Below are 24,078 nucleotides of genomic sequence, written 5' to 3'. Positions count from 1 at the left end.
CTTCAGTCCTCTATCCACTGAGCCAAACCGGTTTCGGCTAAAACTGCCTTTTTAAATACATGTTGGCAGTGCGGTATTGTAATATAAAATTGTACCTTGCTTATTAACGACAAAGCCCCTAGTCAACATTCTCTCTTTTGGACACAGAGCTGGAACAGACCATGAAGGGAACCTTTGAAAGGCAGTTCACACAAAGCTATGCCTAAATATTTACAAGCACCCACTGGAAGAGATTAAAGAATTTGTGTGGGCCCATGGAAATAGAGTGTATATCCATCATCTCTGCAGGTAAGGATTTCCAGGGTACTAAGGAATTTAGAACAAAAGGAATTTAGAACACAACCAACCCCAGGCCCAAGAGAACCACCTCTGTCCCATGTAGACTTCTTAGTGGCACCAACTCAGCTCACGGTGTGAGCTTGAGGTGCTCGGTCTAGGCTAAGACCCTGAGTGGGATCTGAGCATTGCTTTTTCCGATTAGGAAAGCACAACCCCTTGGGGGATGGGGTGTGTTATCCAGTGATTGCCTGAAAGGTCACTATAGTGCGATGCTATGGAGCACTCTGGCAGGCGAAGTCGCAGTGAATGAAATGAGACTTCTTCCCTCCAGCACTACAGACGCTTCACTCCCTAACCCTGTTCCTCCGGGTCTTAGGGTCTTATTTTGCATGTTTCCCTCTTGGTTGTCTCAGAATCAGATCTTCAGTATTTTAAACTCGGAAACACATTCACATATGCTAAAAAAGGAAAGTGAAAAGCAGTCCCTACAATGGTGTCATAATAAATAAAACATTTCTTTAATGAGAAGTAGTGTGAGTAATCACTTTGAGCTTTAGGTTCTAAAAACTTACAAAAAAGGAAATACAAGTGCCACCTGATAAACTGTTCTGTGTTTCTGCTCTTGTCTCTTTCTGCCAGTTCTCAGGGAGACACACGCTGGCTTTCTGCTGAGACCGGGATCTTTACTGAAGAGTGTTCTAATAAGAAAAGCCACTGCTCGGACACATCACAGGGACGCTGTGAAGTAGCGTAAAGATTGAGGGCTTTGGAGTCGAAGACCTGGGCTTAGCTTGTGCCTTCACTTCTTACCGGCATCTTACCCACAGGCAGGTCCCAACTGCTCTGAGTCTTACCTTCTTCCTCCGTAAGGCGGGGATGATAAAACAATCCAACTTCATAGGGTTACTGGGAGAATCATATGCGTGTAATACTTACAGGCAAGTGTATTAAAGACATCGTGGATAGATTTGGGATCTGATCTCCTTTCGTAAGAGATTTATACAAAGAGAATTTGTATAAATCTCTTTGAGTTATGCTTTCGAACACACATCTAGGTTCTTTACTGAGAGGATGAGAACTTTCCATTAGCATTTACTAGAGTTTCACATGGTATGACATCAGTATACTAGCAGAAGTAATCAGCAGAAGCTGCGAAAGCTGATGTAGGTCTACGGAAATCCTCTAAATGCCCACTTCGTTGGTTAACTGTGGTCTGACAAGCAATAGGCGTAGAAATGTAGAAATGCAGGAAAAAGGAAATACAGTTCATATAAGAAAACTACGTGTATCTGAGTTTCCATATTCCAAATATTTTTGGCCATCACCCTGTATATTATCCTCAGGACACAGAGAGGCCTGTGGTCTGTGAGTCTTAGGCACGAATGCAGGGACAGGAATGATCCAATGGAGTGAGCAAGAATAAAGACACTGAGAGCTCAGCCTCCTGGATGAGGAGGAGGACATAGGCCAATGCTTGGTGGAAGGCTTCTTTGGAGAGGAAAAGCGTACCTACTCCGCTTGGATTTGGGCAGGGCTGTAGGAGGCAAAAGGATAATTGCTGGTTTGGAGTGTTGTTGAGGTTCTTGGGGAAAGCGAGGAGTTTTTGTTTGATAGCATTGATTTCCTCAGGTTTTGGTCTTAGGCTTAAGGGGCTTGGAGAGGTTTGGAAGCGGTCCCACGGCGAGTCAGTGGAAGGAGTGAAGGCACTGTCAGCAGCAGGGGAGTGGAAGCAGTGTTGGGCAGGAGAGAGCATCCAGCCGTGTTCGTTGCTTTCTCCAGCAATGTGCAGCCACCCAGGACTGGGGGTGGAGAAACTGAGTCTGAGCCTCATCAGGCATGGATGTAGGAAGGAAGGAAGGCTGAGGGTCCCAGTGGAGGGAGGCCCCTAAATGAAGATTTAATACGTTTCTCCAGGAGGGAGGCAAGAGAACAAGGTGAGAGCAAAGATAGGGGTTCACGGTCAGGCAGATCATGTTGATATTGGTGATGAAGAACCCTTCGTTCTCCCTAAGGAAGATGATCCCAATGAGCCTCCCTGAGGAAGGAAGTCAAGGGTTTTTATGAAGTGAGTAGTGATGAGTCAGAAAATGATGCATCCAGATACCTTTCGGTAGATGCGGAGAAGCGTGCAGAACATGATGCAGTAACTGAACACCTTAAAGGTGCCTGGGCCTGCTTTGTGCCATGCGGTTTGGACAGATTAGATTCACCAGTGTTTTGTTCTCCCCTGTTAGAACTGCTTTCAATTATACATGACATGCCTTTCAGTTGAAATTGAGAGCAGTTATTACTAGCAATAGGTGAGCTAGTTAGACATGATTGGGTATGTTTCTCAGCTGACCTCCAGAATATATTTAGAATGCACAGCCCATTTAGATGCAGTGGCTTTAATTGGGTGTGGGCACATTAATGTCCGCATATTACGGAAATAAAAAACAAAGCATGCATGCTATAATATTCCAACTGAGAAATACTCTGGCCTTGCATTTTTTGCTAACATAATCTGTGCATCATTTTGCACCCTCCAGAAAGGAAACTCACAAAGCTCCTGAGCCTAAATGGATCATCTTTTTCTTAGAACAACTGCTGCAGTTTCAGGAAAGAGAATGTCCAGCCGTTGCTCTAACCTTTTTATTGATAGTTGGGAAAGTCGAAACTAGATTTGCTATATCGAGCTCATTAAAAACACTTGAGAGTACTCCTGTGTGAATTATGGCGTATATTTGGTCAATATAGATAAAAAATGTAGTCCTCTTTTAAAAAGGCACATCTATTTTTGCTAATTGTACATAGCAAAGATTTATCTTTTAGGTTTCAGTTGAAATGTTGCTTCCTTAGGGAATCATTTCTAGTCTTAATTGGGCCAGGTGCCCCTGGGTGCATTCCCACTGTACCCCCTACTCTCCTTGTCTGATGACTCATTACACTTCGGTGTAATATCTCGTGTGAACCATGTGCTGGACCGTAAGTACCATGAAGGCAAAGACAGTATCTGTTTGGTTCCTGCCTCATCCCTAGTAGACTAACCCCAGCCTACCACAGGGTGGTTCTCGAGAACGATGTGTTGAAAGAACCTATCTCAGGTATCACAGCAAAGTTATGTGGAAAATATAACTAGAATCAAGAAACTTAATGTCTGCTCCCAGTTCTGCCTCTAAACGACTATTTGATTGGGAGCAAGTGTTGGAGCACTCCTTTCCTCTAAAATTAGAGGATTAGAGTAGGTGATTGCTAATGTTGTTCATAGCTCTATGGTTCTGCACAATTCCATATTGCTGGGCTTGGTTTACATGCCAGGGATACCAATAAAATATTTACAAAGAGCAAATCTGCAAAGGCATAGTGAGCAGGGAAGTTAGTACAGAAGAATTAATTCCCTCTGGCTATTGCTACTATTATGCATTGATTTTTCTAGTCAAGTTCCCAGGGAGATGGGCTGCTGAATAGGGTATATGTGTGTATATTAATTATATATATATATATATATATATATATATATATATATATATATGGCATTGGCATTTGAAACCTGAGGCATGACAATTCCCAACTGGAAAACAGAGTGATGGAAATGGGGGGGGGCTGGGAGAGGGGAATAGGATTGACAGGTTTGTAGCCAATAGAAATACTGTCGCCCCATTCAGTTCATTTCAGTGATGTAGGTGTATGGATGTGTGACTATGGGCTTCCTTTCACCTCTCTGCTCTTGGGAATTCCTTCAACATCAACTTCATTAGTTACAAAAGCAGCAATCCATATCCAATTTTCTTTTTATGTCAGGACTATTCATGTATAAACTAAGATCCTTTGTTGGAAACACTTGCAATTAATCCCATAAACCAACAAAGCCAAAAATGCAAATTTTGCACTGCCCGCCCCAGCCAACCCTGCTGACTCTGAGCCCTGACCACTGTCTATTATTACACAGAAATGAATTGAAATTCCCACTTTGGGCCTAACCTAATTTCAAGTGATAATAGGCATGGGTTCCCAGAAGCACTCTATGCCTCTTGATAGTAACATCCTAATTTCCTTTTCTGGTAAATGTTTTAAATAAGATTTCAGCACCAAAGGAAATTAACCTTTAAATTAATTGTAATTATAAAATGCCATCGCTGATTTTTGTCTTCAGCCTAATTACTTTCTATTATTTAAACAAACCTCACCTCCTGCGAGCTTCTAGTTTGTTTCCCCTTCACTCCCTGCGACAGAAGGCCACCCAGTCCTGGCGGAGGCCTCCCCAGCCGCCTCTCCGCTGCTGAAACAGCCTCGTTTAAATGTCACCCAGGATTGAGGGTTTCCCTTACACTCGCCTACCTACAAGGAGCTCTTTCAGCGCTCTGCTCACGGTTCAGTTCTGCATACCCGGTGGTCTTCCTTAGAGATGCAGTACTCAGTTCCCCTGCTGTTAGAAAGGAAATAGCTCAGCCCAGCCTCCTGTTTCCATTAGCTGCCTCTTCCAGAAGGAAAGCACAACTGGGCATAATGAAGTGGGCACCCCCGCCAGCATCATTCATTATCACAAGATGAACTTTTAAAGTGCGGTCTCCTTTCTCAGCCCCAGGGCTTTCAGAGTTGTGCTTCCTGTGCCAGCACGCGGTCTGCTTCTCATTTGTTCTTTCCAGAGGGGCCGGAGGGACACAGCAACTTTATTTTTTCGAGCACGTAGATCTACACCTGGTGCTAAAAGCATCCTATTTTTTTTGCTGCCACTCAGCTGCTTTCTTTCTCAGGTCGTTATCCATGCGAGTTTCAAGAGATGGTGAGGAAACAGATACAGAACCCCATGGCAGGTGGGCGGGGCATCGCCAAGTGGGAAGAAAGAAGAAGCAGAATGACCAGAACATCAGAATAGAAGATACTTCATGGAATCATTTCTGTAACTGTCACCACTTCTCCCGTGCACATGCTCTGGCTTTCTTTTCTATTGAGTCTGATTATAACACTTGAATATGATTCTTCTACTGGATGGCTTGATTGTTCTAAATGAAATACCTCCTCTATTATACCCCAGTGAAAGGCCTTCCCCTGCTAGTCTGAATAGTGTCAACATTGATTCTTTATAAACAAAGGCCTCAATATTGATTCTATAGAAACAAGGGCCTGGTGCTTGCTTCTGTAACACATAAACTAAAGTTAGAATCAAGGTCCCTATTGTATTGAATCAACAAAAGATAGAGAATGAATCACTTTCTTTTCCTCATATTTTTGAATTGGAAACATAAGCCTTATTTAAAGATGACATGGTGCACATGTGTATGTGTGAATGTGTGCGTGAGTGTGTATAAAAAGCAGTATAGTATGATGGAGGAGACATTATGAGAAAAGGGGGAGAGTAAGAAGTAATTGTTGAAGAATCAGACTCAACTTTGACCCGAATATCCAAATTGAAAGACAAAAGCTCATTTCTTTTCTCTTCAATGACCACAAGAGGGAGCAATTTAACAGTACGCTGAAAAAGAGAGCAGCGCTAATTTTGGGAGAGTTACTGTAAAAATCGCTCTGTCTCACTGTTGGGGAATGCTGTTGCCACTGACAGGAACTGGCCTGTGATTGACAGGAGGCATATGTATACGTGGGCATTTGTTTCAGGGGTCGATCATTTATTTAGTCTTTTGCATATGACAGCATGTTTTTGTTTTTCCTTTTATTCCCTTAGAAAATGACAAAAGGGGCTTTATGCTAATTGGTTATTCATTTAATTGGATAAACTGGGGTCTAAGAAAATGTCACATTTCCTTGGAAGTTTCCAAATAGTCCAGGAAATGTTTGTGCAGAGCTGAATGACTCATCATTGGTTTCCCAGATACTTACTGAGTCTTGCTCTAGGTAGGGGATATGTTAGATGCTGGGGATATAGCCGTGGTCAAGACAGGTGTGGTCCTCAGTGGCATCCCTAACACGCTCTTACTCTGAAGGAGTCAATATGTGCTGTATCGGTGTCAAAAGTTCACAAACAAGCTCGGTGACCTTGGACACATTAATTAGTCCTTATGGATCTATAAAGTTAAGGTGTTGAAATAGAGCCATAGGCAATAGTTTTCCATTGTTTAAAGTCCTGCAGCATTCTTAGTTCAAAAGAAATCTTAAGTAGGACAAAAACTCATAAAATTAAATAAATGCAGAGCTGCTGTGCTTTGGGGAGTTGGAGAAGAAGCAACATGACACCTTCTACCTTGTCCCACTACAGTTCGGAAGAGCATGGCTAGAGATCAGCAGCATTAAAAGTTTGGGGCTCCAGTCTCAGATAATATGGGATTCTGTTCAGAGATGGGGAAAGTAATTGCAAGTTTTGTTTTGGGAGGGAGGCTGGCAGATATGGACAATATTATTTCACTAAGTCACTTTCAGAATTCCAAAACAATGTTATAAAGAGATGATAAAACAATAATATATGATGCTTTCATTTGATTGCTTGAGTATGACACTTGAAAAGTAAAATAGACACATAATTCTCATAACTCTACCTGACAACCTGACACCCAAGAAGTTGGCACCTTTTTCTAAACTGCTAATTGCCTGCCCCTGAGGTTATGTATATAGAGTGATTTATATAAGTAACAAGAAAGAAAGCGCAGGCTAACAAACAGATGTATGGTGTGGCCCTAACAACCAGGTAGATGGACAGATGATAGACAGGAAAGAGGAAGAAAGGAAAGAAAGGAGGAAAGAAGGAAGACCAGGAGACATATAATATGCCAAAATGCTGAGAACCAGTTCAGAATTGTGGGGGCATTCTATTTTTTTATATCTGTATTTTCTATACATTCTGCAGCCAACATGCAATCTTTTATAAACAGGAAGAAACAAATATTTTTAAATGGGGGAGTAGCCCTCCCTGCTCCCCCCCGCCACCCCCAGCCTCCGTCACAGGTGGGAGAGTGTATGATTGTGCTCAAAGAATTGCATCCAAACCCAATGATCTTGGCAAACAGGAAAAATGATCAAAACATACAGAATGGAGTTTAATACACAGACGCTCAGGCCAGCAGGCTTTAGAAGAAAAAGATCAAACAAAAATAACAGAAAATTATTAGCCTCAGAGAAGTGAATAATTTCCTGTGGTTTGCTTTTCAAATGAAAGATTCTATAAATCGATTGGGACTTTTATCCCAAGGCCAGTGGGTTTAAAGAATTCAGGACAGGTTTTTATGAACTCGTGCTTGGTTGCTTGGTTCCTGCATGTGTGCGTCTACATGTTTAAACATCTAGAATTCATTTTTCAAAAAATAAGTCCCCTAGAATATATTTTTAAAATGACATGCCATAACCTTTTCCAGATTATTTGAATATTTAATAACACATCAGATCTCTTTTAGAAAAGATAGTGTCTACTTAGAAAAATGGACCCATTTTTAAAAAAGAGGACTGATGTTTAGTTTTAGCTTAGCTATGAAGCAAAAGGTTTATAAGAAAGCATAATAAAAATTGAGAAATGAAATGATTATTTTTTTCTATTATGGATCAGTGATTTTTTTTAATCTAATGATGCTAATGAAGCAGAGACATATGTTCTTATTCCTATCACTGAAGTAGGCATCTGACTGTGGTGCAGAACTGAGGATTAAATGAGAGAAGAGCTGCATAGTATGTAATAAAAGGCACATCAGACCAGGAATCTCAGAACATCTTATTTCTTCCACAGACTATTGTGAAAGAGAACAAGTTGAAAAGACCAGAGGTCATAAGGAAAACTCAGCATGGCTGGCACCAGATTGTGTGGTGCAGAGCCAGCCACAAAGACGGCTCAGCAAGGGGTGTCTGCTTTCCTGGAGAAAGCCTTTCCCCCTAAGACACACGGCTGCATTTTCATGAACAAATCTAAAACAACTAGAGGCCCGGTGCATGAATTCGTGCACCGGTGGGGTCCAGCCAGTCCTCCCCGATCGGGGTGATCAGGCCAGGCCGGCCAGGGGGAGGGGCTGAACTCCAAGTCGAGGGGACAATTTGCATATTAGCCTTTTATTATACAGGACTAGAGGCCCGTTGCACGAAGAGATTCATGCAATAGGCCTCTCTTTCCCCTCACTGCTGGCACCGGTTTTCCTCCAGCACCCGGGACCCAGGCCTTCGCTCCGGCTGAAGCCTTCAGTCATCGCTCCGCGGCTTCGGCCTATGTATGCAAATTAACCATCTTTGTTGGGTTAATTTGCATACTCTCCTGATTGGCTGGTGAGCGTAGCGGTGGGACGGTCAATTTACATGTTTGTCTATTATTAGGTAAGATAGGATGGGATAGTTTGTCTATTATTAGGTAAGATAGGCTGGGATAGTTGTCCTCAAATAGGGTCCATGCATCAAGGCATACCCTCTGGAGCAGGGTCCCAGGTGAGGAGCTTCTCATTGGAAGGCAGATCACCCTGACCCAAGCAGGAGGTGCTGACCCTATGCTCCTGCCTGGAGACGGTGAGCATGGAGCTCCAGAGGCCGATGGCACTGTAGCCTGGACCCTCTTACCCACAGGAAGCCGATGGGCCAGTCAGCCAAGGTAGCCCAACTCTGTGCTACATAAATATTTTCAAATAGCTGGGAGCCACATGATGTGTGTGTGTGTGTGTGTGTGTGTGTGTGTGTGTGTGTGTTTGTGTGTGAATATGGGATGTTATGAACTGAATTGTGTCTCTTCTCTTCCCCAATTTATATATTAAAGGCCTTATCTCCCATGTTATTGTATTTGGAGATGAGGCCAAGAGGTAATTAAGGTTGAATGATGCCATAAGTGTGAGGCCCTAATTCAATAGGTCTGGTGTCCTTATAAGAAGAATAAGAGACACCAAGGCCATGTACACACGGAGAAGAAAGTCCATGTGAGGACAAAACAAGAAGCCAGTCATCTGTAAGCCAAGGTAAGAGGCTTTAGAAGAAACCAAACCTGCCAACATCTTGATCTTGGACTTCCAGCCTTATGAACTGTGCGAAAATAAAGTTCTGTTGGCTAAGCCACCCAGTTTTTGATTTTACCACTGCAGCACCGGGTGACAAATACTTGGGGGCAGGAGTGTCCCATCTTTCTGTTTGACACCTATGCTCCCAGGGTGGCTGCTATCTCCCGGGAAGCACAGCAGATGGCAGTGGCGTCCTGTGAGTCTGCACAGCCAGCCGCCTCTCAGGCTGTGGCTCTGGCTTAGCTAATGAAAGGCTGTGGCTCTGGTTTAGCTAATGAAAGGCTAAGAGACGTAAGCTTCAAGGTCCAGGCTTTTTCATAGGAAAAATCAATAACTTTGCATTCAAATGTCCATATAAATATTCATCAAACTGGGCTCTAGAAAAGCAAATGAGATCCTGTTTAAAAGGAGAAATAAGAAAAACAAATTCTCAGGCATTTGACGTGCCTGCAATCTCACTCCTTCTAGTTCAATGAGGGTTGATTGCTATTTCACGCATCTAAGTTTGAGTCCGAACCCACTCCATCGCCCCCAGAGGTCTCTGTGGCTCCCTCGCCACACTTGCTGCTGAGGTCTGAGGTGTCAAAACTGAGCCCATGGCTGGCCAGCCTCATACTGACACCAAGAACACTGTAATCTTCCAGTTGCCATACTTGGGCTGTTACCTCACTCAGCAGTTACAGAACCCAAACTGCTCTCTGTTCCTAACGGGGCTCTGAGGGATGGAAACTTAACCCACTAGGCAGGCGGGTAGGTAGCACCTCCTCCTGCATGACACTTCTACCAGGATGCTGCATTACAAATCCACAGCAGGCAGGAGCAGACACAGACTCAGCCCTTCCCCGATGACTCAGACATTAAACCTGTCCCATACATCAGGGCTTACTTTCTGTGAGTACATGCACATGCGTGTGTGTGTGTGTGTGTGTGTGTGTGTGTGTGTGTTTGATTTTCAACAAGCCAGGATGCTTTTAAAGGATCAAAATAATTTCCTCTGTGACATAATTACCAAAAATTAGACCGAAATTTCAAACCTTTACCCTTAAGCATTGGAAGTCACGTGTTCTAGGCAGAGTCTAGAGATGAACATACAAATGATCAAGACTATGACAATACATGAAAATATTAAATGAAAGCATTGTACTCAATACTCATAACTGTCTGGACAGAGAAGTAGCCCAGAGGAACATCTCCAGCAGGCTGTCTAGTCCTGTGAACTCTAAGGTAATTCTACTTGGATATAAAAATAGGAAAAGTAATTCATATCTTGTCCACTGAGCAAAAAGACTAAAATGATAAAACTTGCCTATGAGAAGTTGGGTTAATAAAGGAAGATAAAGTACTGTGGTCAAAATACATATAAAGACATAAGCATTATTTTAGAGTCTCTGGGAAAATAGTTGATTAGATGCTTGAAAGATAAACCTGATCTTCCAAAACATATTTGGTTTTGGCCAAAACTAGATCTAGGGTGAATTCCCTAAAATGTGTTTTCTGGAACTCCAATTCTCTGGAATATTAAGACTTCTTATGAAAAAGCATTCCGTGTTCAGGCGTTTGGGTTATTATTATACTTTTAACTTTTGAAAATCGATGTCTTAACATCTACAAAATGACCACTGGCTGATACCAAGTAAGCCCTAGCTCACCTAAAATACCTGGAGACTTTATTTATTTTTAGATTTTATTTATTGTTTAAGGTATTATAAATAGTAATACATGTCTCCTTTTTCCCCCCCATTGATCTCCCCCTGGCCTCCCCTACCCCCCAACTCTTGCCCTCATCCCCCCTCCCCAGTGTCTTGTGTCCATTGGTTATGCTTATATGCATGCATACAAGTCCTTCGGTTGATCTCTTAGCCCCCCAACCCGCCTTGCCTTCCGCTGTAGTTTGACAGTCTGTTCTATGCTTCTTTGCCTCTGTATCTATTTTTGTTCAACAGTTTATAATGTTCTTTATATTCCACAAATGAGTGAGATCATGTGGTATTTAGATAGCCCCAAACTATATTCTTTAATAGTCAGGTGAACATGCACTTCACGAGGTGCCACTTTTAAAGTGAGCTAGCTAGTACTCAACCTGCTTAGCCTGCCTTATCCATTTCTTTAGATGAAAAAAAAACCACAGTAAAGGTGTTTGCCCACAGTTTTCTCTCTCTCTCTGCCTTCTGATCTACCCTGGAGCTTTCTGTGTGGCCCTATGTGGCATGAAGTGTTCGCCCCAGGACACTATGAGTATAATAAAACTGCAAAACTATTTGTGGCTTCTCGCTGTGATCTGCATTTGGCCTCACTATATGTCATCCAATGTAATACGGCTCAATCGCGGATTAAGAAAAATTGAATATACTTCTTTATTGCAGTGGTCACAAAGGTGTGACTGTGTAAATGTAGATTCTAAATTTCCAGTGTCAAACTTATTTGGCTTTGGGATCTAGTTTTGAGCAGTATATCTTATGGAACCAGTATTTCTAGGGTCCCCTCTGGGAGATACTATTCTTGAGAGATACTGATTATCTGTCTAGGTAAGTTGGCGTGTCAGTATTTTCTGAAGTAAAAAATGCACTGGTGTCATTGTGAAATGAAACCAATCATTATAGCCAAAGGAACTCAACTCTCATATGAAATTTAACCTGTAGACTTTCCTTTCATTAAAGATTTGGCACTAAAACACTGCATGGTAATATCTGAATGCACTTCCATAGTTTGTGGAGTCCGTGCATTTAAGAATCCATTAATCTATTACCCCTCCTAACTTGGAATACATCTTTTGTGCATAAGACAAGTACTCATAGATGTCTTCTCTTGCATATTCATTAGGCATCTTCATCTCAACCTGTTCAAATGGAACCCATTTTCATATTCCCATTCTATTTTCCTCAAGTGACATTTCCATGTACCCATTCACTTATACCAGAAACCCAGGAACCTATCAGTGTCTTCATTGTCCCTTACACAGTACCACCCATAGCCCATTAACACTCTGTTTCAGCATGTCTCCTGTCATATCTATGCTGTCCTTCTACAACACGGTCCAGACCTCATGATCTCGTATCTCAGTCATTGTCATGATGTCTAACAAGTCTCCCTTTCTCTAATCTGTCCCACTGCTTCTGGTCTTTCCTTCACACTGACACCACTGGGATTTTTCTCAAGTACAAATTTGATTATATTATTCTGTTTTTATAAGCTACCTGCCAATTGATTTGCCATCATGCTATACAAAATAAGGTCCAAATTCCTCACTCTGTCACACCATTTTTCTACTGTCTCATCCACACTCTCTTTTCTAATCTTCTCTGGATGCCCACCTCTAGCACAGGACACAACCCAGTCATATTAACTTGGCTTCTGTGCTCCCAACATGACCAGCTATGAGATGCCTTGGTGCTTTCTCACCTTTTACCTGGAATCACCTTACTCCCACATTGGCTACCCTAGTCATCTTTCATCTATTCATCTTCAAGACAAAGCTCAAGAGTGTAAGAGTATCCTTCCCTATAATGACTATCCTGGCCCCTTTCCTATTTCCCCCCACTATGCACTCTGGAGGGTTTTATACTCATTTGTCCACACGATTGCTTCTTCCTACCAGACAGTAAATTCCTAGAGGTAAAAGATTGTGTGCTACCAATCTTAAAATCTCCAAAGCCTCACAGAGCACTTGATACACTGAAAAATGTTTTAAAAATGCTTTTTTAGCAAAAGGGCCATCATTTCCTCTCATACATAAAGTAATATAAACTATGTACTGTGTATTCCTCAAATCATCCTGTAACAGAGCAGTGAATTCTTGACTTTTTTCCCCTCTGTCTCAAAACCCCATCATTATGAATATTTTTGGAAACCAAAATGCATGATTCCCAATTTTGATTTTTTTCCTGAGTAAATATAGGTACATGGGCAAGTATCCAAGATAGCACTCAGAGAGACTCAAAGTCTTTTTCCAATCCCCCTCTTTCAGATCCTTAGGTGCAAGGGCGGAGTGAAACCTTGCACCTGCTGTTTTTGGAAGAGCAGAGGACAGTGGAGCCACTCGAGGCCTGCAGGAGGGCACCGCCATCTCAACTCTGGACCAAGCAATAGGACTCAACGCTGAGACTCAGACACGGAGTTCTAGCCACTTGCATCCAAGAGTAGGAACAAAAAGGAAATATAAAAATTTGCTTTCCTGAAGACAAACTTCTTGAATTAATCCGAAGTTAATTCTTGTGAGAATTTTAGGAACTATTGTTAATTGTTAAGGCTTGTAGTCCTGGGTAAAACTGATTAGTTATCGATACCTAATAAAAGGTTTATAGAAACAGAACAGTCAAGTTAACCAATTTGAAAAACCACTTCCATCTCCAGTTGCCCCTTCCTATTTCCTACTTGAATTGTTATAAGATCTTAACAGTACTTTCCAATAAAAAAGAAATATGTTTTCAAAATGAATCCTTCCCCAGTTGTTTTGATATCCTCTATACTTTTATGAAAACACTTTAGCCCTATGGATACGAAAGGCTTATCGCCTGTTCTAATGACATGTTGGGGGACATTGTCTGAGCACGAGGAAGGCTAGGCAGGAGGCAGTTGGGAAGATGCTTTGAGCTTGGAAGAAACAGAATAGAGCTTTAGTACTTACAGCTGTCCTCTTCTTCAGTTATACATTTCACAACATAACAGGCGTAGATGAACCCTGCCAGCTGAAACAAAACAAAGGTGCTTTAGTCAGGAGGCAAAGGCAACAGAACTGGAGCTCGCTGGGGGCGTGACTTTTCAAAGGCAGGCAGTTTGGGACTAGGTCTAGTGTTCCAAGATGGTCCATCAGACGGGATCCTGACTCCAGTGTGGATTCCCGATTCCAGTGACGTCTATCTGCCTGATAAAGAAATATTTTCCTCTGACCTGCAATTATGTGTAAGACTTGCTAATTGCCAGGCAATCTAAAACAAGTTGTTGTAGATGCAGGAAAAGGAAAAAGGAATTATGGCCACTCATTAATGCAATAACATTTGCATTTGTGCCAATCAACTTCTAATTTACCTACATGAGCCACTGACTAGCATAAAAACGCTTTCAGGGAAAAATATTAAGGAGATTCCATGGTATGTGGCATGAACACTCTATCAGTAAAAAGACCTCTTATTTAGACCTCGAACAGGAACCGGGCAGACCAAGTCTAATTAGGATGAGGTGGACGCCTGTGGGTGATGAGGATCCCAATGCATTAAAGTCAGGATTGCGCACATCACATTGTCTTTTCTGAAACACACCGCAAAAAGGCCCCTATGGGCAGGCAAGTCTTCACTGACTGAAATGGGTCCCTGTACAGGAGCATAGCAAAGTCCTGTGATATCTGTCCCCTTAGATTGCATTCCCTCATATCAGTCTATTTATTTAGTCAAGTTATGAGCACTGCTGGAAGGAAGCAAACTAATATCATTCCTGATAAGTGGAAAAATTATTATCCAAAATAATCCAGTTAAATAATCTTTAAAAAAAAATCTTTAAAAGTATGTCCTCAGAACGGCGATGAAGATTATTCACGATGGCATTTCAGAAAAGCGTTGAGTCCTGACCTCCCACGACAGCATTTGGTGTGGGAAAGGGAAGGGACCTTAGGAAAGGCTGCAGCCTCTGATCGGGAAGCTGAGGAGCAGGGCCCTGCGTGATGAGCCTACTGAAGGTCTTGTACTAGCTGGCAGCGATCCTTCTGGAAGAGGTGAGCGGGGGATTTTAAGTCGGATGGGACACTGATAGTGATGTAATGAGCACAGAACTATTTGGAGACAAAGGGAGGTCCAGTTAAAGGAAACTTTAGAAAATCTCTAATTTGGGTTTGAAGGAGAAAGTACTATGCGACAGTTTCAAACTCTCTTCCAAAGAAAGAGAGTTTGGGATGAAGCACTGGCTATCCTGGCTCAGAAGCAGTGACCCTGCTCCGGGAGGAATGGATGGGAGAGAAGGCTGTGCAACATATTCTTCCAGGGCTTTTGCTTTCAGATCCCAGATGAGAGGGAATGTGTACCCGCCCCCAATGCAGTATCTGAACCAGTGCACAAATAAACAGCTAAATAAGGATACCACCACTGATGTTGTATTAGCAGAGTTAGTTTTCTTTAAAAAAATAATCAACCACCAGCATTGTTTTCATTGAATTATATGTTGCTATTGGCAATAAAATAGTGATAGTAAGAACTATTTTCTTATATAATAGAATCATAAGGATCATTGCTTTTACGGGACTGATTTTTCAAGTACAGAGTATTATTAAAAACAGTGTCTCCCATTTGGTTTTAGCGGAAATTTTGATTTGACCAAACAAAGTCATATGGTGATTTTAGCATTTTCATGGGTACTGGAAAAATAGATTATACTAACACTTAATCTTTTATCCACCAGGACCCATAAAAATCTCTAATCATTGAGTGGCCTGGCCCCATGGATACTCTGTCATTGGTACTTGGATATGACTGTAGCTAGGTAAAGAGGCAATGGTTTGATTAAATGCCCCAGTCATGTCTATAGCTTCTTCCCTTCCTTCATATGAAGTCCTTACCATCCATGGCTAATTGCTACAGATTTATTAATAATTTATCTCTTCTTTTCAGTTTTAAATATTTGTTACTTGAATTATCGATAAAACATTTTTTTTCACAAATTTTCTTTTGATTCTTACTATTTCATCACTTTTGGATATAAAAATGTAGGTAAACAACATTGATAGATTCAGGACCAAAAAAGTTTAACTTTTCATTAAGCTCCTAGATTATTAACTGCACCACTCTCCCAGAATTCAGAGAAGGCACTGTATTCTGCTTACCAGTGATCTTTTAATTGTGTTTGGTTGCATTCTTTAACTATCAAGGGAGCGGCTTTGATAGAAAAGTAAATCCTGCTGCATTTCATTACAAAAGCTTGCTGATTAAGAGAACTTTAGCTTTTAAATTGGTCTCCTCTAAATACAAATGAAAATTTGTTTTTCCCAAATTAATCAAGATTCATAAACCTCTGTTATCTTCTAATTTTCCTACACCATATAAATTTCCAATTAATTTTCACTCCCTCATGGTGATTTATAAAACTCACCTACAGAAGAGGGGTTTCAAATCATTTCTGACAACTCTGACGGTCTCCCATAATGTGCAACTCTGCTCATTTGCTACCTGGCTGCAAAGATGAACTAAGCTAGATTTCCAACCTCAGCATCATTGATATTTTGGGTTAAGCAATATTTTGTGAGCTCTCTTGTGCATTAAAGGATGTTTAGTAATATCCTACCATCAAGACAGATGACATTTGGGACAATAAAAATGTCAGCAGAAATTGCCATATATCCCTTAAAGGGCAAAATTTCCCCCGGTTAGAGCCACTGTTTTGGATACAATCCTATCCTAAAGGAATCTGCAATCTTGTAGCAAAGATACATGTGCAATTATAATTTGAAGTAAATTGAGATAAGTGTCAGAAGGAAGGAAGAAAATTGAATGTCTACTAAGTGACTAACAAAAAAATCGAATGTCTACTAAGTGGTTACTAAAAAAGTATGATATTTTTCATGGAATACAAACCCTTCCTAATGTTATACTTAGCTCCCCTTCTAGCCTCATTTCCCACCACTCCTAGTCTCAAAATTGATGCCAGTAGTAAGCTGTTTGGCGGTTTGCTGAAATATATCAGGTAGTTTTCCTCCTCTGTTCTTTAACTCATTAGCCTATTCTACCAAGAAAGCATGTGAATGCCCTATGCCTCCTCCCTCCCCTGCCTGTCCAGCCTTGCACCTCTGAACAATTCTAACTCATCCTTTAAGACGGAACACAATTTCTGTCTCCCCCAAGAGCTGGCAATTAATTATCACGGTTAGGTGCAGGTTGGCACATTGGAGATAAACCTCAAGAGATGGAAGGACTTTGAGAGAGGAAAGGAGAAGACATCTTCCAAGCAGATCTCAGAAAAGCTCTGGGAAGGTGCAAATTATTATTCATGGAGAAGCAAATGGCCCAGTTTGGAGAAGTTTGGGCAATGTGAAGAGTAGGAATGGTGCCCAAAGCAAACAGTGACTTATGTTGTCATAGTAAATCTGAGTACCTGGAGTTAAAATACAATTATTTTATTTTGTTCCTTTTAAAAGGTGGCTAGAATAATAATGAAAGACACTATGCTAGGCAAATATGCAATTATTCACTTTGAAAAACTCAAAGTATTCCAGTTGTTTTAGCCTTTGGCATTCAAAGCGGAGCTAAGCCTAAATCTGTTTCTTTTTATTCATCTTTTCACCTTGATACATCTAATATGATTTGTTCACTTCTAATTCACCTGATAGGTAATTACATATCATCTTGATATCATTACTGGCTGAAAGGATATATTTTCTCTCTATAACTAAATCAGGTTGAAATACTTTTAAAAAAAATCTACAAACCAAATTATGATGGTATATCCCAGAAATTCACTTAGACGCTAATAGGTAAGAGGTAATTGAAGTCTATTTGTAAGTGTTTTAAAAGATTCAATTGTAGTAATTGAAGGTATGACAACCTTAGTGTCTAAAATTCTATCATTTGAACTTCTGTTTCCAGGAAGTTGGAATAAATGTACTTTTCTGTAACTCCCCCACTAAGTACAATTAAAACCCTTGGGCATTATATATATATAACAAACCTAGGGAGAATCTGAAAGGCAGAAAGAAGGTAGGTTGGCTAGTAATCTTGGAACCCAAGGAAGGACTACCAAAAGTTTATATACTGTATGATTCTATTTTTAGAATATTCTTGACATGACAAAATTATAGAAATGAGGAACAGATTTGTGTTCAGGGACTAAGAAAGGTGGTTGATTACAGGGAAGTCAAGGTGGCCATAAAAAGGCAGCCTGAGGGATTCTTGTGGTGATGGAACTGTCTGGACACGACTGCATCAATGTCAGTGTCCTAATATTGATGCTGTATATTGTTTTGCAAGATGTTTCCATTGGGGGAAACTGGGTAAAGAGTACATAGGATCTCACTGTATTATTCTGCACAATTGTTTCTGATTTACAATTTTCTCAGATAAAAAGTTTAAAGATTATACATTTCAGTGTACTATTATTAATGTTAAAAACTTTTGTATTATAATTTAAAAATTTTAAATACATTTAAACAAGGTTGATATCTTTATTTTATTATCTACAACGACATAATTTAATTCTGAGCCCTTAGACCGAATTGAAGTCCACAATAGTTTTTGATGTTGATACAATATCTAATCATTATTCAACACTTTTTGACTGGGAATGGAGATTGGGGCTGGCAAACACTATTTTTTTAAATCTACAATTATCTCATTCTCCAACATATTAGTTCTATAATTCATTGAAATCAAATAACCTATTTTTGTTCTGAATTCATAATTCAGATTCTATAAACCCATCCTTTTTAATATGAATTTAAACAGATGGATATTATGCCCTTACTGAATATACTTTTAAGTTGTAGATATCTTATGTGCTCTTTTGCATCTTATTCCATTTATATAATTTGACATTGCTTCAGCAAAGGATTCCAATATGATTATATCAGTGCTATTAATGAAGGTCTTACATATCAATTTAATTGGGTTGATGTATCATCTCTGGTGTCTACCAGGTTATTCTGATCCCATACTATTCCACTGGTTGGACTATTAGGGAGCATGCTGCAAGTTTTTTTTTGCTACGAATAATCCAGGTGCAGGTATCCATCTACAATAACTCATGGAGGATTACCTTTAGGGCTATTGTGAACGTTCACAGCCTACTGAGTCAGAAAAGCTTTGCAGAGGATCAGAAACATATCTTAATACTGGCCTTTAAGTATTGTGCTGCATCATCAAGCATGACTGTATTAAACATTTTTTCAAAGATTGAATAAAAGTAGATGTACATGCAAACTTGTATTATCTACTTAATGCTGGGAAATGAACCGAACCAAATGCCAACGCTGGCTTCACCAATAATTCCCATTATAAATTGACCTCTGGAAACTGGTAGTTTTTTTCAGGGCAAACTTACCAAGAAGTTACCCAAGTTCAAAAGAGTCTAATGTTTTAGTAAAGTGGGCAGAGGAGAAGATATTCAGGCAGGTGAAAGACAACGAATAAAAGTCAATTGTCATCATGGCTAATAGCTCTCTCAGAGTTTAAATATCACATTAACTTTAAAAACTGTATTGAGAGAGTCATTCAGACATTCTATACGTATGAAAGTTGGGAGGTGATAAAAGAAATAGCTTATCTAGTTCAATAGAGTCACAAGATGCCTTTAGTTTTCGAGGTAGGATCCATAATGGTATTTCTTAATCAAAACTGTTCATTGAAAGTAGCTGACATGTTGTGCACCTAAAACTAATACAGTGTTGTATGTCAGTTATATTTCAATGAAAGAAATGGGAAATGTAATCAAAATACCCTACCATTTTAGGAGTAAAACTAAGTTTAAGGTTGTATAAAAGTCACATATAATAGGGACTCTCATTTATTTATAATGAAACATTTGAGAAAGAAAGTGCAGTTTTAAAATGTTCTGTTGAATGTAAACACTCAATATTGTTGGGAATAAATTTTCAACGAAATAAGTACATAATGCCTTTGTGAGCAAATGATACAAATAACATAATTTTGTTCAGAGATAATAGGGAAACTAAAGCAAAATTAATTCTACTAGTAAGACATATGCAAAAGTAAATTGGCACATCTTAGGTATGTCAACATTAATAGACAAGATGAAAAATTTCAGTGTATTTCATTGGATGGAATGTGCTGTTCCAAGGATGATGGTGGAAATATAGGGCCAAATTTTTCTGAAGACACTAGAGCAGTGATGGCGAACCTTTTGAGCTCGGGGTGTCAGCATTTTGAAAAACCCTAACCTAACTCTGGTGTCATGTCACATATAGAAATTTTTTCATATTTGCAACCATAGTAAAAAGAAGATTTATATTTTTGATATTTATTTTATATATTTAAATGCCATTTAACAAAGAAAAATCAACCAAAAAAATGAGTTCGCGTGTCACCTCTGACACGCGTGTCATAGGTTCGCCATCACTGCAGTAGAGAGTTGTATTGGAATACTAGTTGCAAAAATAACTAATGTTAAAAGAAGATGCTAAAACTATATTAACATTTTTTTCTTTTTCAGAGGTGTTCAATTCGACGATAAGGAAAATGTAGAATATATACTTCACCTGTGTCTGCAGCACATACAACAACACTATATTTCAAGAAACCATAAGTGAGATGACATCACCAGAATATGTATGTGTTATGTATATGAATATATATGTATAAAATATACATGGAGACAATACAGTGGATCTCTATCTGTTTAATGACCTAAACTCTGGGAAGAGCAATGATGATGAGATCAGTTTAGGACTGGAGGAACATTTCAATAGGCATGCTTTAGGTATCTCACCTTAAGCCCTCTTCTCTATGACATTTCAAACTTCTTGAGGAAAAACAACAATGGTCTGAGTATCAAATTTCATAATTATGAAATGAGCAGAGTGGTCCTAGGTTATCTAAAGAGAATTACTGTATCTCAATAAAGGAGGTGAATAGCCCTGCTTCCATCTGGTCTTGTCAGTCAAAACGCTGACAGTGTTCAGTGTTGGTGCCACAGATGAAAGGAGACACCTAAACATAGTTGTAACCATACTGAAGAGAGAGAAATGAGATATGATGAGTAAACTCCTGGCTCATAGAAGGTTCTCAAAAAACATTTTGATGATGATGATGATGATGATGATAATGACAACTATGACAACGATGATGAAGGAGAATCCCCTATACAAATTGGTGGTTAACTGCTTCCTGGGAACATCACTGAAAACCAGATGACCTCTGTGATCACTTCACCTCAGATATTTTAAATATAAAAAATGAATAAGTTATCATTGCTTAAAAGTAGTCCATTTAGATGTTTTCTGTGTAAATAGGCAGTTAAATTAGCATTTGTTAAAGGACAAAGTGAATACCTCAACCCATGCTAGATTAATGAGTATCCTGTATTCTTCCATGTTTAAGTAACTGTGAGGAAATATATCAAGCCATTCACTATTTGGGAGATGGTGAATAAGACATTATCTTTGGTCTCTAAGATTCTGTCTTACCCACAACTCTAGGGGAGTTGGGAGTCTTCTAGGATCTCTGTTTGGGCAGCAGTCATTCCTTCCAATTTCATCTGAAGATATTAAATAGCTTAGAACCCATTAGAGACCTTTCTGGAATTGGCCAATTATCATCTTCACAACCAAAAGTTAACTTCCAGTTAAGTGTTTCTTGACAAAAATACAGCTAAAAATCATGTCATGAAAATATCATTAGGATAGCTACACATTGACCTCCAACTCTTTGCTGGTTTTATGGATGTTTAGGCTATGCTTGGAAACACAGACTATCCTTTGATAGCCCAGAATCTTTGGCCTAGGCTGATTGGCTATGTTACTGGATATAAGAAAAAGTTAATGCTGCCCAACGTTGATGAATCTTCTTTTGGCAGATGAGTGCCAGAAGAGGTGATACACGATAAACTCATCATTATCAAAAATAATTTACTGACTAACAGTATATAAAAATGATATCAATAAGAGTAAAAAACTAAATAAAAAGGAGACATTACTAACTGTACTAAAAAAGAAAAAACTGTACTGAAAAATAAAAAAAAAACTAAATAAAAAGGATCAGTAGCACATACCAGCTAGAGAGAAATGTTGTTTCAAAATGTTGTAGTAAACTTAAAATACAGTTAAATAGGAACCTTAGAGCAATTGGTCTCTTTACCATGGCATCCTTGGGAATAGCTTTATGCTCCATGAAAAGGTATTGTATGTAGCATTCAATGAAGCTTACCTCTGAAGCAGAGTACTAGGTGCAATATGTGGCAGAGGAAGATGAGTGGTTGTGAAGGCAGCAACAGAAAAAGAACCCCCAAAGGGAATAAGATATGGATTGGGGATGACACAAATTTGAAGACAAAGTTTTTCCCAAAACAATTTCAAAAGGCACAAAACTGAATCAAAGTGTCACTTAAAAGGCTTGCCAATTCTATCCATGTGTAGCAATAAAATCTAGTTGGACTGAGTAATTTGGGAGTCAGAACTTGGCTGTGATTGGTGTTCTTCACAGATCCTTTCTTCTTTTCTATCCAAGTTTCCTGATTTTCAACCTAAATCCCAGATTATCTTCTTCTCACACAACTTACAGTAGTATGAGAGTAAAAGACACTGTGTCAACTATCTCATAATGAAATGATTTCATTAATTACTGATGACACAATTATTACCATTTGGGAATATATAAGCTAGGAAAAAATGCAACTGCATTTGTGCTTTACTTTTTTGTTTTTCAATGTTTAAACCTCAAAACACCGATTGCCTAACTAACCCTGGCAATGACTGGGAGGTAGAAAAGGAAAAGCTAGTGATTAGTGTTTAATGTTCAGGTAATAGCTAGCATTGTGGGAGTGCCCACTATATTCTGAGCACATGCTAACATCTTTATAACTATTGTTCTACCTATTCTTTCCAGAACCAAACAGAGTATTTCTATCATCACTATTATTTATAAGTGAAATCACTGAGGCTTAGTGAAATAAGTGATGCCCCAAGATTAAGAAGTAATTAGCAAAGTACTTGAATCTATCTCTACAAACCTAAAATCCTATGTTTTTCCTCTCCTAACACAGAATTGTTAACTTATCCAACTGGTAAAACTAACTACACTCTAAAATGAAGGGAACATAAGATTGCAAAAATCCGAGTAAATTCAAATTCAGAAAAGAAAATTTCTAACATGAATTTCACCTACTTTTCCAAGTTAGAAATTTGGATACAGATGATAGTATTGCGTTTTGGATGAGCACAGCTTGGAAGTCAGCAAGAAACATGCTGGCTTGGCTACCAGATAAACCACAGAGGAGTTTAATGCCGCTCGTGGGAAACCTGGAGTATCTAGGAGAACAGGAGTGTTCCTCCCCCTCATTTAATTACCATTTCAGTTCTCTTTCAGTGGTTCCAACTCATTATGATTTTATAGTCCTCCTCTGATTTGTTTAGATACGCTTTTACACACCACAGTGGGCTTCTAATATAAGAAATACATTGGTGAGCCACTAATTACCGTCAGTTTACTGCCGGTGAGCAAGGTGGGCCTCACATGAGGAGGGATGGTTCTAAGGGCAGGAAATCTCATCAATGGCTCTCCTTGCTCATCAGACAAAGCACTGATAGCAAAGCATTCAAGAACATACATGATTTGTCTCCAGCCCACACTTCTACCTCCAAGTCTTATGCCCCCCTTTACTTTTCCATATTGAATCGCTGAGCAGTTCCCCCTAACATACATGCCATGTTGGATACCTTCATGCTTTTGAATATGTCATTTCCGTATCTAACAAACACAGTTTAACACCATATTATGAGCACCTATATGCAACATGGGCTATTTCAAGTCTACTTCTCAGGAAAGTATTTCCTAAAAGCTAAAAGGCACAGGTATGCACTATTTGTGGTTGCGCATATAGCATCCTATGAAATACCCATATTATACCCAACTTAATTCATTTCACTGTGATTCATATTAACTTTTAAGCTGGCCTATAAGCATTTTCAAGACACCCCTAGAATATTTCCATTATCTCAGAAAGTTCCCTCTTGACCCTTTGTCATCACTATTCCTTCCATTCCATCCCCACATCACAATTCTGATTTCAACAACAATCCAATAATTTGCTGGTTCTTGAAATTTATATAAATTGAGTCATATGTTTCGTGTCTGGCTTCTTTCATTGAGCATACTATTTTTGAGATTAATCCAAGATACTGCATGTACTATCAGTAATTTATTCTGTTTTATTTTCAACTGGCATTCCATTGTATGAATATCCATTATTAGTTAACTTTGCTACATAATAA

At 39.5% G+C, this 24,078-nt stretch overlaps 1 protein-coding gene across 1 annotated transcript in view; it reads right to left on the bottom strand.

Moving 5' to 3' along the window:
* The window catches only part of NKAIN2 (sodium/potassium transporting ATPase interacting 2), a 391,888-nt gene that overhangs the window by 7,779 nt on the left and 360,031 nt on the right, over positions 1-24,078 (bottom strand). The window contains exon 5 of the mRNA XM_023754204.1: positions 13,789-13,849. Within this exon, the coding sequence (XP_023609972.1) occupies positions 13,789-13,849 (61 nt within the window). The remainder of the gene's footprint in view (positions 1-13,788; positions 13,850-24,078) is intronic.

Source organism: Myotis lucifugus, unplaced genomic scaffold, assembly GCF_000147115.1.
Source record: "Myotis lucifugus unplaced genomic scaffold, Myoluc2.0 scaffold_57, whole genome shotgun sequence".
Lineage (NCBI taxonomy): Eukaryota > Metazoa > Chordata > Mammalia > Chiroptera > Vespertilionidae > Myotis > Myotis lucifugus.
Note: the sequence above shows the minus strand (reverse complement) of the source record. Positions and strands in the feature narration are given on the sequence as shown.